Source organism: Medicago sativa, chromosome 3, assembly GCF_051527215.1.
Source record: "Medicago sativa cultivar Bolivia chromosome 3, Bolivia_mono, whole genome shotgun sequence".
Taxonomy (NCBI): Eukaryota; Viridiplantae; Streptophyta; class Magnoliopsida; order Fabales; family Fabaceae; genus Medicago; species Medicago sativa.
In genome coordinates this window covers 75986653-76001394 of record NC_140751.1, presented here as the reverse complement: position 1 = coordinate 76001394, position 14742 = coordinate 75986653, and the positions used below count along the sequence as shown (strand labels likewise).

Below are 14742 nucleotides of genomic sequence, written 5' to 3'. Positions count from 1 at the left end.
TTTTATTTGTTTTTAGTCAAAGAATACCAAATTATCTCAACCAAGAAAAATGCAAATTCTAATCTAACACCTAACTTTGCAATATATATAAAATCTATTTTATGCGCCACACGTTAAAATGGCTATGTTTACGGTAAAAAAATTAATTTTAAAAAATGCTTCTTTATTTTATATTGTTATTGGTCCAAAAAAAAAAAACACATACAAGCAGGGAGAATTTGATGACCCGGGTTTGAACCTAGGATTCTAGAAAATGTTCTTACAACCAAATGACTAGTTTGTAAAATTTGAAGATAATTTTTCAAACCACATTAGTATATTTGTTCAAATCTTTCAAAATACACTATGACTATAACATGAAGGGGGAATTGAGAAATTATAAATATTTAATTGGTATCAAATTTCACGTGATGGAATGCTTTCTTGATTTTATTTACCTTTGGGTCAAATACAATTAATCGATCGGAAGATAGCTTCCAATGGATTTTTAGTAAAAAAAAAAACGATCAAAAGACATGTTCCGATAAATTGAGGAACTTTTGAGCAAACACTAGGGTCTATAGAGCAACTATGAAGATTGTTTTACAAACTAAGTGCATTCTTGCATGATCCCGACTGAATTGGATCTCACACAACACAAAAATTTCAAATATTATTATATGATCTATAAACTTCCCTCATGACAAGATTACCATGAATATTTTAATAGCACATTTTATGATGAGGCTAGCTGGTTGAACTGAAGTTTTGCCAAATTGGTTGCACCCTTTCAAGTGCATGACTACTACTAACTCGGTTCCAAGCAAAACATTGTCCTACAAAAGGACCTTCCTATTTGTAATCTTACAACCATCCAAGTAGTAAAACATGTTTGTTGTGAAAAATATGTTCCTGTCTTACACTAAAATCATGATTATTATACTATTTTTCTTGGTTTGTGTTGGACTAACCAATGGTGCCAATAAAAAAATACCCTTCCAAGGTAGAGAAGGGCAGTGGCAACTGCTTCTCAACAACACTGGCGTGGTTGGCATGCATATGGCCTTAACCTACAAAAACACTGTCATAATGTTTGATCAAACTGGTGCAGGACAATCTCGTTACAAACTTCGCAAACGTTTCAACAACGGCACCAGGTGTACGACAAACCAGCACGATTTAACCGATTCAACATGCTATGCACATTCAGTAGAGTATGATATTACTGCCAATAGAATAAGACCTTTGAGACTTGACACTGATCCTTGGTGTTCCTCTGGTGCTTTCCTAAGCAATGGAACACTTTTACAAACAGGAGGTTATCATCAAGGTGCCAAAAGGGTTAGATTCTATAGACCATGTGGGAATAATCACCTATGTGATTGGATACAATCAAGGAAAACTTTATCTGATGAAAGGTGGTATGCTTCTAGTCAGATTCTACCGGAACATGACAGAGTTGTTCTTGTTGGTGGAAGAAGTGTTTTCACATATGAATTTGTTCCAAAACATAGTCCTAATGAAAAAGCTTTTGATCTTCCGTTTCTGCACCAAACCAATGACAGAAACTCAGAAGGGAACAACCTTTATCCTTTCACTCACCTTTCATCAGATGGAAACTTGTTCATTTTCGCCAACCGTGATTCCATCTTACTCAACTTGAGACGCAACAAAGTTATCAAGACGTTCCCTCGGATTCCAGGAAACGGGTCAAGAAACTACCCGAGCTCCGGCTCATCAGTGTTACTCCCATTAGACCATAAAGACAAGTTCCAGAAAGTTGAAGTTATGGTATGTGGAGGTTCAGCTACAGGAGCACTCAGAGCTGCTAGAAGACAAAGATTCATTGAAGGTTTAAGATCATGTGGGAGAATGGTGATCACAGGGAATAAGCACAATTGGGAAATGGATTACATGCCGAAACCGCGTTTCTTACATGACATGTTGATTCTACCTACAGGGAATATCTTGATTATAAATGGTGCTAAACATGGTTGTGCAGGATATGACAATGCTAGAAATGCTTCGCGTGAGCCTTATCTTTATAGTCCAAATAAAAGACTAGGGAAAAGGTTCAGTGTCCTTAAGAGAACAATGATAGCAAGAATGTATCATTCATCAGCAACTCTTCTTCCTGATGGGAGAGTATTAGTTGCTGGTGGTAACCCACATGGGAGATACACCTTTAACAATGTGGCATATCCAACTGAATTGAGACTTCAAGCATTTGTTCCACATTACATGGAAAAGAGGTATCATGCTTGGAGACCAAGTAACTTGACCATTGAAAATCATGCAATTGGGTATGGTAAAGAGTTTAGTGTGAGGTTTTTGTTAGGAAGGAGGCCAAGTGATGAAATGAAGTTTAGCGTTTATTCGCCACCATTTACTACTCATTCTTTTTCAATGAATCAAAGGATGTTGAATCTGAGATGCAAGAGAATGGTGAGAAGTAGTGAGGGGTGGGTGAATGCAGTATTGGAAGCTCCACCATCATCTGTTGTTGCACCTTCTGGTTATTACTTGCTCACAGTTGTGAATGGAGGTATTCCAAGCATGTCTCAGTGGATTCAGTTTGCACATGCCTAGGCTTTCTTTATATGAAAAAATATATCAAAGGGATCTATACTTGTTACAAGTAATGAAAGAAAGCTATATAGTCATAGTCATAGTTGATACTAGTTAATTATATACATTTCCATTTATGCTTTGAAATTAGTATATCTGATAAAAAAATTATATGAAGAGTGGGGTATGCTGTAGTGGTTTTCATATATATAAAAAGAAATTGTTTGATAAACTTATAGCTCATGTTTCTACTTGAATGAAGCTCGTTTAAAATGGAAATTTCCTTTTGTTTATAGCCTTACTATTTCAAAATCAATGAAAATGTAGTCCTCTGACCAAAATCCAGAAGTTTCTTTAGTAATGATTTGCAAACCCCCGAGGTTAATCGTATATTTGTTAATAATACTTATATACATCACAAATCAAGCGCAAAATATATAAAGAAGACAACTATGAATGTCTTCGGTGAGAGGTGTTATATATGCAAACACTCAGACGCTCAAGTCAGTGGAAGATTGACAAGAGTGAGAGCTGTATAGAATGATGCATACCTTTCACCTAAGTGCCAAGGTCCTAATATAGTGGAGCCTTTTAGAAGCTTTGGAGGGAAAGCTGTCCTTGAGAGATTTCTTCCATGATCAAAGGATCACCGTCTTATCTTCATCATTTGGCAAAGGGTGATACACATGAATGCTAATGAAACAGTGTATGCTGTGTGGACCCTCAAAGTGGAGACTAGTTTGGATGGATCTTGATCTAGTCAGAACAATTATTAAACTTAAATTTTACAAGTCATTGGTTGACTGCGACTTAAGTTTCAGCTGACAATTAAACAAATATCTGAGTTGTCGTTTTTACAAGTAAATTTAAATCAATTTACTCATGTAAATGAACAAGTGAATTAAATAATTTTAGTAAAATAATGTAGTGTTTTCTAGTTTACCCATGAAGAATTGTTGGTAATTTATCCAACAACCAATAAAAATTAGTCATACGAGTATGTATCTATGCAAGTAAATTAAATTAGCCACAAACTATATTTACTCTCCTTTACAAATTTATTCATGTGACTAATTTTCATTAATTGTTGGATAAGTTACTCACAATTCTTCAAAAGTAATCTAACTCTCACCAAATTGAAGTTTTTGTCTCTAACAAACGGTTTTTATCCCCAAGTTTCAATCAAGTAAATGAAATTTGGAAGTCAAATTTGAGCAATTGCGAAACTTGAGGAGTCAAAATGACTTTAAACATATTATTTTATTCAATGTTGAATGTATGAATTAAAAAATGCGAACTAGTATATTAAAATTGTGTATGTGAGTTTTATATGGGTGTTTGTCACTTTGTCTATTGTAGAAAAAAAAATACACCATTAACTATCTATCGAACTTAAGATCTTGAAGATGAACGCACTCATAGGTCCCAATCAAAACCATAAGGCAAACCCAAGCGGATTAAAAGTTTTTTTTAATGACAATGTTAGTAATTAATTTTATGTTAGTTTTTTCTCTTTTGTCTAGGTTCAAACTCATGACCTCCAACAAACCTTTTCTCTTATATCAAACTAATTGAGCTACCCTACCCACCCCTTTAAACAAAAAATATCATAAACTTATGAAACGTGTGAGAATACGGAATAGTAATGTGATTGGCTGAAAAGTCTACCTAACATTCTGGACCGTTTGGATAAAATTTCGCGTAAGCTGAGTCATCCTTGACGTGGCACCGCATTTGGTAAATGAAACTATTAAGTTGTAAACGAACTACTATACTCTAGTAACTACTTTTGGATATATACAACCCATGTATCTCTGTTTATTTTATTACTATAAAGAAAAGGATTAACATAACCTTATCCTAGTTCTAGTTCTAGTTCTAGACACAATTCAAAACTCTTTATTCAATACCTGTTTCCCCCATACGATACAACCATCACCAGTTGTTTGTCCACTACTTGCATACTCCAACAAAATTTCGAGTCAAAGCACAAAATTCTTAACAAATTAAAAAACGTTGGTAAATATCTATGAATGAATAAAATATTGTCACCTCCCTATAAATTAACCAACCTTCTTCCACCCCACCTCAAATTATACAATTCATCATCATTCATCAACTTACCTAACAAATTCAACTATCCTTTAACATTCTCAACTTCATTTTTGTGTTCTTATTCTGTTACTTCTCTCAACTTTGTTCATTCTTTGTCTACAAACATGACTATTTCGGTTGTACCTAAAGTGAAGGACGAGTGCCTTATGGTGAGGGGCAACCTGATTCTCACAAATGTCCCTCAAAACATTGTTGTTTCACCTGTTTCAGCTGGGTCTGCTTTTTTAGGTGCAACTTCTCCTATTCCTAGTTCCCGTCATGTCTTCACCCTCGGCACTCTCCGGTGAGTCTCATCCCTTCTCCTTTCTTATAGCAGATATAGCGAGCTATTGGTACCGTAGCTGATAGCCGATAAGTTAGCTAATAATGAATATGATTGTATTATATAAAATTTACTCATGATGTATACAAATTAATCCTTAGTATATTAATTCAATGAGACTTTATAGAAACTTGATTTTTTTGTGTATTTAAAAAAATATGCAGGGGATATAGGTTGTTATCTTTATTTAGAGTCAAAATATGGTGGATGATACCACGTGTTGGGAAATCCGCAAGCGATGTTCCAATGGAAACTCAATTGCTTCTAGTGGAAGCAAGAGAAGAGTCTGCTCTTAAGACAGATTTTTCTTCTGATTCTGAAGAGACAGAAGAAGAGATCAATACTTCCTACATTCTCTTCTTGCCTGTTTTGGATGGAGCCTTTCGCGCAACTTTGCAAGGAACCGCGTTAAACGAGCTCCAATTCTGCGTTGAAAGTGGTTAGTTAGTTAGTTCATTTTTCTTTTTACATACATGCTTTGTTTCATGTGTTAGAAAAATATTTAACATTTTAGTAATATGAACTTTGATTTTTGAATGCTTTAGGAGATGCCTATGTTCAAACTTCACAATCCCATGAGGCAGTATTTGTAAATTCAGGGGACAATCCATTTGAGCTAATCAAAGATTCTATCAAGTATGTTTTCTTGTTCTAGAATTTTCCATACTCTCTACACAATGTTTATTAGAGTTTAGGACATATTTCATATTCATTTTTATTCCTAATGACATAGGATATTGGAGAAACACAAAGGAACTTTCTGTCATCTTGAAAATAAGGAGACTCCTGTACATCTTGATTTGTTTGGATGGTGCACTTGGGATGCATTTTACACTAAAGTAAATCCACAAGGAATAAAAGAGGGCATTCAAAGGTTTGTAGTACTAGTAGTACTATACCTATGTGATAAGCCTGCAAATTTGAAAACTTTGATGTTGATTTTGTTTTCTATTAAATTAAACAGTCTCTCAAGTGGAGGTTTTACACCAAAGTTTATCATCGTTGATGATGGATGGCAAGAGACGTACAATGAATTTTTCAAAGAAGGCGAACCGATAATTGAAGGAACCCAGTAAGTCTCTCATTTCAATTGAGATCACATTTTTTCCTTCATTTCTTAGTTCTCATGCTCACATCTTTTATAATATGTTAGGTTTGCAACAAGGCTGATAGACATTAAGGAAAATTTGAAGTTCAGAAGTGATGGCTCCAACAGTTCTTGCAACAATCTCCATGATTTTATTGACTCTATCAAACAGAATTTGAGTGTAAAGTAAGACACCTTATCTCAATAAGAAGCCTATTGAACTTCCATCCCATGATTCTCATTAACTTAAGAACCGACAATGAGTATGCTTGTTCATTCCGCAGATACGTTTACATGTGGCATGCTTTAGCTGGTTATTGGGGAGGAGTACTCCCATCTTCAAACGCAATGAAAAAATATAATCCGAAGCTTGTATATCCAATTCAGTCAGCTGGTTCCACAGGGAACCTTAGAGATATAGCCATGGACAGCCTGGAAAAATATGGAGTGGGAATGATAGATCCATCAAAATTTTATGACTTTTACAATGACTATCACAGTTATCTTGCTAGCTGTGGCGTCGATGGAGTCAAAGTAGATGTCCAAAATTTGATAGAAACATTAGGTTCAGGGTGCGGTGGACGTGTTTCATTAACAAAACGGCATCAAGAAGCATTAGAGACATCAATAGCAAAGAACTTTGAGCACAATAACCTCATTTGTTGCATGTCTCACAACTCTGATTCAATTTACAGGTTTGCATTCTCACTAGTGTTAAGCTAATAGAATCTTAAATTTTTTTCATATTCCTTTTTCTGATGAATCATCCTTTTTTCATTACTCTCAATTGTTAGTTCAAAGAAGAGTGCAGTAGCAAGAGCATCTGAGGATTTCATGCCAAGGGAACCAACATTTCAAACCTTACATGTTGCGTCGGTAGCTTTTAACAGTCTTCTTCTGGGAGAGATATTTGTGCCAGACTGGGACATGTTCCAAGTAATATTCTTGTCTCATTCTTTTCTAAATATTTCATGTCTGAAAATGTTGATGAGTCTGGTAGCTTCATATTGACTCTGAAATATTTCTTTTGTAGAGCAAGCACGAGACGGCTGAGTTCCATGCAGCAGCAAGAGCAATAGGTGGTTGTGCAGTATATGTTAGGTAATGCACCAAATCTGATAGAATTCTTGATCTCACTTGTTTCCCCGCAAAAACCTTTTTAATTGTATTAATTGAAGAAAAACTTATAATCATCAAATTTGATGCATTACAGTGATAAGCCTGGCAATCATGATTTTAAAATCTTGAAGAAGCTAATACTACCTAATGGATCAGTCTTGAGAGCAAGATATGCTGGCCGTCCTACTCGAGATTGTTTGTTTCAGGATCCAGTAATGGATGGTAAAAGGTAAGTTAAATTGTAACTATTTGTCTCTAAATGGCCACTTTTCTGATCAATTTTCATTCTTACTGAATAACCATATTATTATCGATTCTTTACAGTCTGCTGAAAATTTGGAACTTGAATAAGCTGACTGGGGTCATAGGCGTCTTTAATTGCCAAGGAGCAGGAAGCTGGCCAATGAAACCATCGGAAACCACACCGACACACTTAACCATTTCAGGAAAAGTTAGACCACTTGATGTTGAGTTTCTTCAAGAGGTTGCTGGTGAAAATTGGAATGGAGATTGCATACTATATGCCTTCAATGCAGGTTTGAATGTTAAATTTAGGGCATGTCTGGATTAACGTGTTTAAATTTATCTACTTATATAAACACTTTTAAGGCTGTTTGAGATAGCTTATGGAGACAGCTTACGATATGCCTATAAGTTGTTTTCAGCTTATTTTCTTAAGCTTTTCAGGATAGCTTACGAAAACAGCTTATAACTTATAACAGTTTGACTTATTTTAATACATAAGCACTTAAATATATAAAGGGCTTAAGTAATGTCTAAGTCATTTTCAACTTCACACATCCAACATGCTTACAAACTGTACAATTTTGCAGGCTTGCTTTCCAAGCTGCCTAGTAGAGGAAAATTAGAAGTATCCTTGGAGACTCTTCAATGTGAAGTATATACAGTATCTCCAATCAGGGTTGGTGTTATGACATTGTTATATAGTACATTTTATGAAAAAACATCTCTGATTATTTACCAAGTCTAATAATGTTATAAAATGTTAACATATGTATAAACAGGTATTTGGTCATCATATGCAATTTGCGCCAATTGGATTGCTTGACATGTACAATTCAGGAGGAGCTGTAGAAGAATTGTCCTGCATAAGGGATGCTGCAAATTGCACAATAGTAAACATCAAAGGCAGAGGATGTGGCCGATTTGGAGCGTACTCCAATGTTAGACCGAAAAGTTGCTTGGTGGACATGCAGGAGAAGGAGTTTTCCTACAACTCTGAAGATGGATTACTGACCATTAAACTTGATGGTGAAGGCAACTCAAGGGACATAGAATTTGTATTCTGAGGTAGCTGTGTTGAGTCCCAAGCGAAAGTCGATTCTTGTTGAGTGTTCTTTTATAATTACCTAACTCCTATCGTAAGCATACAAAAGAATTTTTCATTGTACCAAAAAGGTAAAGAATTTGTTCAATTTTGATGCACAGAATTACTCAACATATTTTTTGTATTGACAATAATGATATGACACGTTCTCATTCTAAAGGTTGAGCCAAATAAAAAAGAATTCAAAGATACTTATTATCTATTCATTCTTTTTAAAATGTATTAAAAAGGAAAATTATTATTAAGATTATAAACAAGTAGTGGAGAAGTATTTATTTATCGTAGGATTTGGCTCCTTCAAAGTGAATGATAATAATAGTTTATACATAAATTATTGATATTATATGCATATGCATAACAAATTATGAATAGGTACGATGTGAAATTTTGATTTTCTCACTTCACTAAGTACTTTTTTAGAATCTAAAATTTTCAAATCTTATTTATTGGCCATTGATCACATGTTGTCTATCAAAGATAAGAGTGAAGTGAATCCTATTCTTTGTGGCATTTAGTTTGTTTTTTTTACTATTGATCTAGTGTTCAACAAATACACAAGTACACAAGAGGATAGGACTAGGAGTGTCGTGGGTTGAACCCACACACCACATTCATGTCCCATTAATGCTACCATTACACTACAGCATCAAAGACAAAAATGTTATGAGACTAAAATAAATGAAATTTGCTTAACCATCTTTTGTATTAATGGAGAAATTAAAATGTCAATTAGACAAAAAAGAATGAAATGCGCTTAACCATTTATTATCTTTATGGATAAAAGCTAAAATGTGAATTAGGTAAAAAATGAATTTGTTTAACTATCCATTAATAATATGAACTAATGTAAACCAAGAGTCCTTAAATGAAATAACATAAATCTCTTTTAGTTTAATCTGGGTCTCAGGTTCGAATTGAAGCTTGTGCATGCAACAATATTAAAACCCTTTGAAAGAATTGGTCATTCATTAGATCTCATTAAATTTGATGAATTAGTCTATGCAACTGCGTACGAAAAATACTCGATTTACACTCAAAATAATATGAAATGTCTACGTGCATGAAAATTCATTAAATTTAACAGTGTCTCGTGTTTCATTAATTAATTTTTTTTGGTACAAAAAATAATTATATTTTAACGGTTATTAAATCATAATCAATATATAGACTGTGTTCGTTCTATGAAATTTAGCACAAATAATTTAGCACAAACACGTCTTTTTACGTCATTTTATATTTATCAGTCACTTCAACAGCTAATTTTATCAAACACTTTTAATTTTAATAAGCTAACTTTTCAGCTATGAGTCATCAGCTATCAGCTATCAACTAACTTATAGCTTATTTTTACTAAACACATCCAATATGTAACTACTCTTGATAACGTTTTCATGAGTGGTTAGGTTTCATTAAAATTATTGAGTTCATTAAAACTATTGAGAGAGGGTTCACTCTAATCTATTACCTATCTAACTAAGGAGATTGAATTCTGCAATTATAAGAGAGACTATTTGATTAAAAAAAAAAAATACAACCAGTCAACAACTTTCAGCTAAAATTTTAGATCGCCTACAATGAAAGTGTCTTATTCTTTTTTTTTTTTTGTTACAAAAGTGTCTTATTCTTTAAGACTTATACCTAAATGATACTTTTATTGTGGAAAAAAAATAGTTAATATTAGGGAACCGTGTTTTGTGAATTAGAGTGATATAGACCCATATTTTTAATATTAAAATATTAAAATGAAATAATATTGAGTTATTGATAAATGATTAACGAGTCTCATTTAACACATTTGTGTGAATGTGTGAGGTGTTAAGTTAAAGAGATTACATATTTATTAGGTACTACTATTATTAAAAAATTATAAATGAAATATATGTATAAGTTTCATACTCTAATGAGTCCATTAATTTGATAGGAGATTGAGTTCAAACTCTCAAAATACAATAGTAGTATGCTCAGTGGTTGTTCACCTGCCACCATTTTTATTATTTTATTTAACACCTGCCACCATTTTATTGTTAACAAAAATAATAAAATGTATATTCCTTAATCTCTTTATATAATTACAAGCAGTAGTATAATATTCAGGGTCGGCCTTGGCCTTAGGTTTGGGGTGCAACCATCCAAGGGCTAGGTTTGTAGGGATAAAAAAATTGTCCTCAGTTTGTTTTATAATATTTTATGAAAATAAATACACTCATTCAATCACTAAAACTCAACATCAATTTAGTGACTGAACGAGTATATTTCATTTCTTATATAAAAAGGACTTTTTTTCTTTTTTAACCGTTTGTAAAGGGAGTATAAAATATCAAAAAAGAGGCTGATAATATTTTGGGTTGTTAACATGTGCAATAAAGATATAAATTAAACGTTTAAAAAAAATTAAATTACATAATTTTTGAGACAAAATTAATATATGCTTACACATGTGACATAAAAGTACACGTTAATAGAGCCGGCCCAACGGATTAAGGGGTCTAAAACAAAAAGTTTAATATGGTCTTTAAAAATATATTTTTAAAACAGAATATTTATATAAAATCAATTTTGCAGAAACCATAATTTGAATTCATGACCGAGAGCAATTGAAGTCTTTATGGTAATCAGTTATGTTATGCAAATGTGTAATTTATTTGTCATATAATTTACTTATAACCAAATGAATTTTTTAGAGGTTTTTTTTTTCACCCAAAATTTTGAGGCCTAAAGCCCTTGCTTGGGTTGCTTGGGCCGGCTTTGCATGTTAATAATTCAAAATTTAACGTGTTCACTTGTTAGCCTTTAGCTGACGAGAATTTATTTCACATGAGAATATCTCATAATAATCAATTAAGATTCTTTCTTTTATGTTAACCCCTCATTTCAAATGAGAAGGGGTGTTAGTAATTTGGAATTTGACCGTGTTACGGACCGGCTAAGAGCCAATAAGTCGAGGCCCAAACACGACGAAGGTGCATACTAAACTCCGTGTGGAACACCGCACTGGATCACGTCTGGGTCTATCTGAGCTGTTGGAGCCATCTCTAACCGTCTCCTATAGGGGCGTCACATTTCATGGAGACAATTATTCTCCTACACGTTTATGTAAGGGTGACATTGCGCCACCTTCAAGGTACAATTCATTTTTACCACATTTCGCACATATTCACATCATTCTCATACTAACTTGAGGGTTGGAGTGCCAGACACAATTCTCCTTCGCCGTGAAGACCATCGCGAAGGATCTACATCCACCGCAACAGAACGTCCAACACAACCGTACTCTTTTATAGATCTTCATTTGACATATCAGGCCAAGAGGTAAATAACGTTTGAACAATAATTGTTCCACCCAAAAAACAAAGAAATTTCATATTTGAAGAGGGATCAAATTACATCAATGTTACACCGTTCATTATCATTTTACTCATATATTTTTCAAAATTTAACCGTTAAACTGTAAATTTATATCATATATATCATTCATGTAAATTTATAAAAAAATCTAAAATCATCTAACATGTTACTGAGATAACAATTCCATAATTTAATAAAACTTATTAACCACTTACCCTTGTTAATTGGTTAATCAGTTGTGAAATTCCAAAAACGGTAAGTTAATAATCTGAAATTTATTGTACCAAAAAAAAAAAAAATCTGAAATTTAACCGTGTTCACCATCAATATTACCTGTTAGTTCTGTTTGCGATATTTTGTCACAAAACCCTTTGGTACTTCGAAATAGTATATAACCCCTTATCCTCATTTTTCTCCTTCGCTACCTTCATTCCTTCTAAACCACCACCACCACCACCACCACCACCATGTCTATCACTTCCACCACTCCCCTCTTCAAATCCCTAACCATGGCCGATTCCTGCCTCCTCTCATCCCTCTTCCACTCCAAATCCAAACCCACCTTCTTCTCCCTTCCCTCCAAACCCCTCAATCTCCATCTCTCCATCAAAACCAACCGCTCTTTCTCTCCCTTGTTCGTTGCTCAAGAAGGCGACACGCTCACCACTTCTCTAGACGAAGAAGCTGGATTGAGTCTCGATTGGGAGCCCACTGCCGACGCCGCTGAAACTGAAACTGAAACCACTGGTGATGATTCTGCTGAAGCTGAAGCTGATTTTGTTGAACCACCTGAGGAAGCAAAATTATTTGTTGGTAATTTGCCTTTTGATGTTGATAGTGAGAAATTGGCCATGCTTTTTGAACAAGCCGGAACCGTTGAGATTGCTGAGGTAACACACACGCTTTTCAATTTGTTAATGCTATTTGAGTTTATTTTTTTGGTTAAATGAAATTGAATTATGATTGTTGTTATTGTTGTTTTAGGTTATTTATAACAGAGAAACGGACCGGAGTCGTGGTTTTGGATTTGTAACTATGAGTACCGTTGAAGAAGCCGAGTCTGCTGTCCAGAAGTTTAACGCCTATGTAAGTTCAATGAAATTCATACATTTTAACATCATAACACATTCTAAATTATAGGGGAAATGTCGATATTTCAAGCTATGGTGGTATGCATTACAATTTACATATCAATGTAAACTATAAGGTTGAATAAATGAAATTGAAAAGATAAGATGCAATGAAAGCTGGTCAATACTAGTTTGAGAAGTATTCAACTTTTCAAAGTTTCAGCATGACTAAACGTTTAAGCTATGAAGCACAAACACAGAGACAAAACATGACACTAACACCGACACATTGAAACTACTAATAATTTGAGAAAATTGAATGGAATAACATGTGATATTTTCAAACACTGGCATGTGTTGGACACTAGACACCCCATTATTGCAAACATTAGGTGCTACATATTGTCTAAGCACCAATGTGACAACCATTTTGAATTTTGGTGCTGGTTCCTAATCCTATCTTGAGTTCTTCACTCTTGAATGAAATATGGAATTTTCCATCTTGAACAAATAGAGGATATGAACTTATTTACAATTCATTTTTCTTGCTTTCTTGGACCTGTAATACTTCTTATGTGTCTTTCGTTTTATCTCATTAAATAAATCCCCTTAGAACGCATACTATATAGTTGCAATCTCCGAGTTGGAAAATTATATGAGGTGGTTTAGGCTTGATATGACATTCCAGTGCTTCATACAAAGTATGTTGTTACATCATACCATTGAAACTCCAATCCGTATGACTAAATTGTAATATTTATTTTTTAATCAAATACTTAAAACAATGCCATTTTTTTTCTTGTTAGATTTCTTATTTATATGGAAACTTTTATGCATGTGCGTCAAAGTTTATATGTTTTGTGCATCTTTCTTTTATACTAGTCAATGTTTCTTAATGTTTATTATGCTCAAGCTATAAAGTACATGTTTTACTGTTGTCATTGGTGTTTTATTTCTAATTTTTTTTTTTTGTTGTGTTTTCTTGGTTCTGGTCCATTTTCATGTGACAGGACTACGATGGAAGATCGTTGGCTGTTAACAAGGCTTCTCCTAAAGGATCTCGGCCCGAGCGTACTGAGCGTGCACCTCGCACTTTTGAACCTGTCATAAGAATTTATGTTGGTAACTTGCCATGGGAAGTTGATAATAGTAGGCTAGAGCAAGTTTTTAGTGAACATGGTAAGGTTGTGAGTGCTCGAGTAGTCTATGATAGAGAGACTGGTCGATCACGTGGATTTGGCTTTGTCACAATGTCCGATGAAACTGAAATGAATGATGCCATTGCCGCTCTTGATGGTCAGGTATAAACTTCAGTACTTTGCTAAATTATCGGTGGTTAGATGCATTGATAATGACATGTTATGGAAATTGAAGGGAATATGATTTTTATGGGCTCGTGTTGAATGGGTGAAATAATACATTAAAACTCAATTGATGACTACTTGCAAAGTATGTTTTTAGATCATTTTTTGATATGTGCTTTCATTGCAGAGTTTGGAGGGTAGGACAATAAGAGTGAGCGTTGCCGAAGACAGGCCCAGACGCGGCTCCTTTTGAGTAGCTCGTCAAGTACTCGCCTATATCAACTGCTAGAGTTATTTGTGTTTTAATAGTTGAGGATCTCAAGTCTTATATAATTTTCTTCTGGAGTAGCCGGTTTCATGCTAGGTTTATCCATTTTACTGTTATTTATTTGTTCAGTAAAAGTAAGTTTTGTTGCATTTTTTGTTAACTATTTGTTACAATTTACGAAAGAGAAAAAGACGGGGAATTAGTCACTTTAGTCCCT

The 14742-nt window shown here is 34.0% G+C and overlaps 2 protein-coding genes and 1 pseudogene across 3 annotated transcripts; all 3 read left to right on the top strand.

Annotated features, from left to right (window-relative positions):
* Positions 1 to 168: 168 nt before the first annotated feature.
* On the top strand, positions 169 to 2826 carry LOC146940263 (aldehyde oxidase GLOX pseudogene; annotated as a pseudogene). The gene has a single exon (XR_015031954.1). The product of XR_015031954.1 is annotated as an aldehyde oxidase GLOX pseudogene (transcript).
* A 1811-nt stretch (positions 2827 to 4637) lies between these two features.
* Positions 4638 to 8995, top strand: LOC146940262 (putative galactinol--sucrose galactosyltransferase 2). The gene is made up of 13 exons (XM_085753936.1): positions 4638 to 4945; positions 5149 to 5423; positions 5530 to 5620; positions 5718 to 5858; positions 5949 to 6056; positions 6138 to 6257; positions 6356 to 6766; positions 6866 to 7007; positions 7105 to 7172; positions 7285 to 7419; positions 7515 to 7726; positions 8024 to 8112; positions 8216 to 8995. The coding sequence occupies exons 1-13, from the start codon at positions 4767 to 4769 to the stop codon at positions 8498 to 8500; spliced, it is 2256 nt and encodes a 751-aa protein (XP_085610062.1). The 5' UTR covers positions 4638 to 4766; the 3' UTR covers positions 8501 to 8995.
* A 3311-nt stretch (positions 8996 to 12306) lies between these two features.
* LOC146940261 (28 kDa ribonucleoprotein, chloroplastic-like) lies at positions 12307 to 14674 on the top strand. The gene is made up of 4 exons (XM_085753937.1): positions 12307 to 12773; positions 12868 to 12969; positions 13964 to 14254; positions 14445 to 14674. The coding sequence occupies exons 1-4, from the start codon at positions 12351 to 12353 to the stop codon at positions 14508 to 14510; spliced, it is 882 nt and encodes a 293-aa protein (XP_085610063.1). The 5' UTR covers positions 12307 to 12350; the 3' UTR covers positions 14511 to 14674.
* The last annotated feature ends 68 nt before the right edge of the window (positions 14675 to 14742 follow it).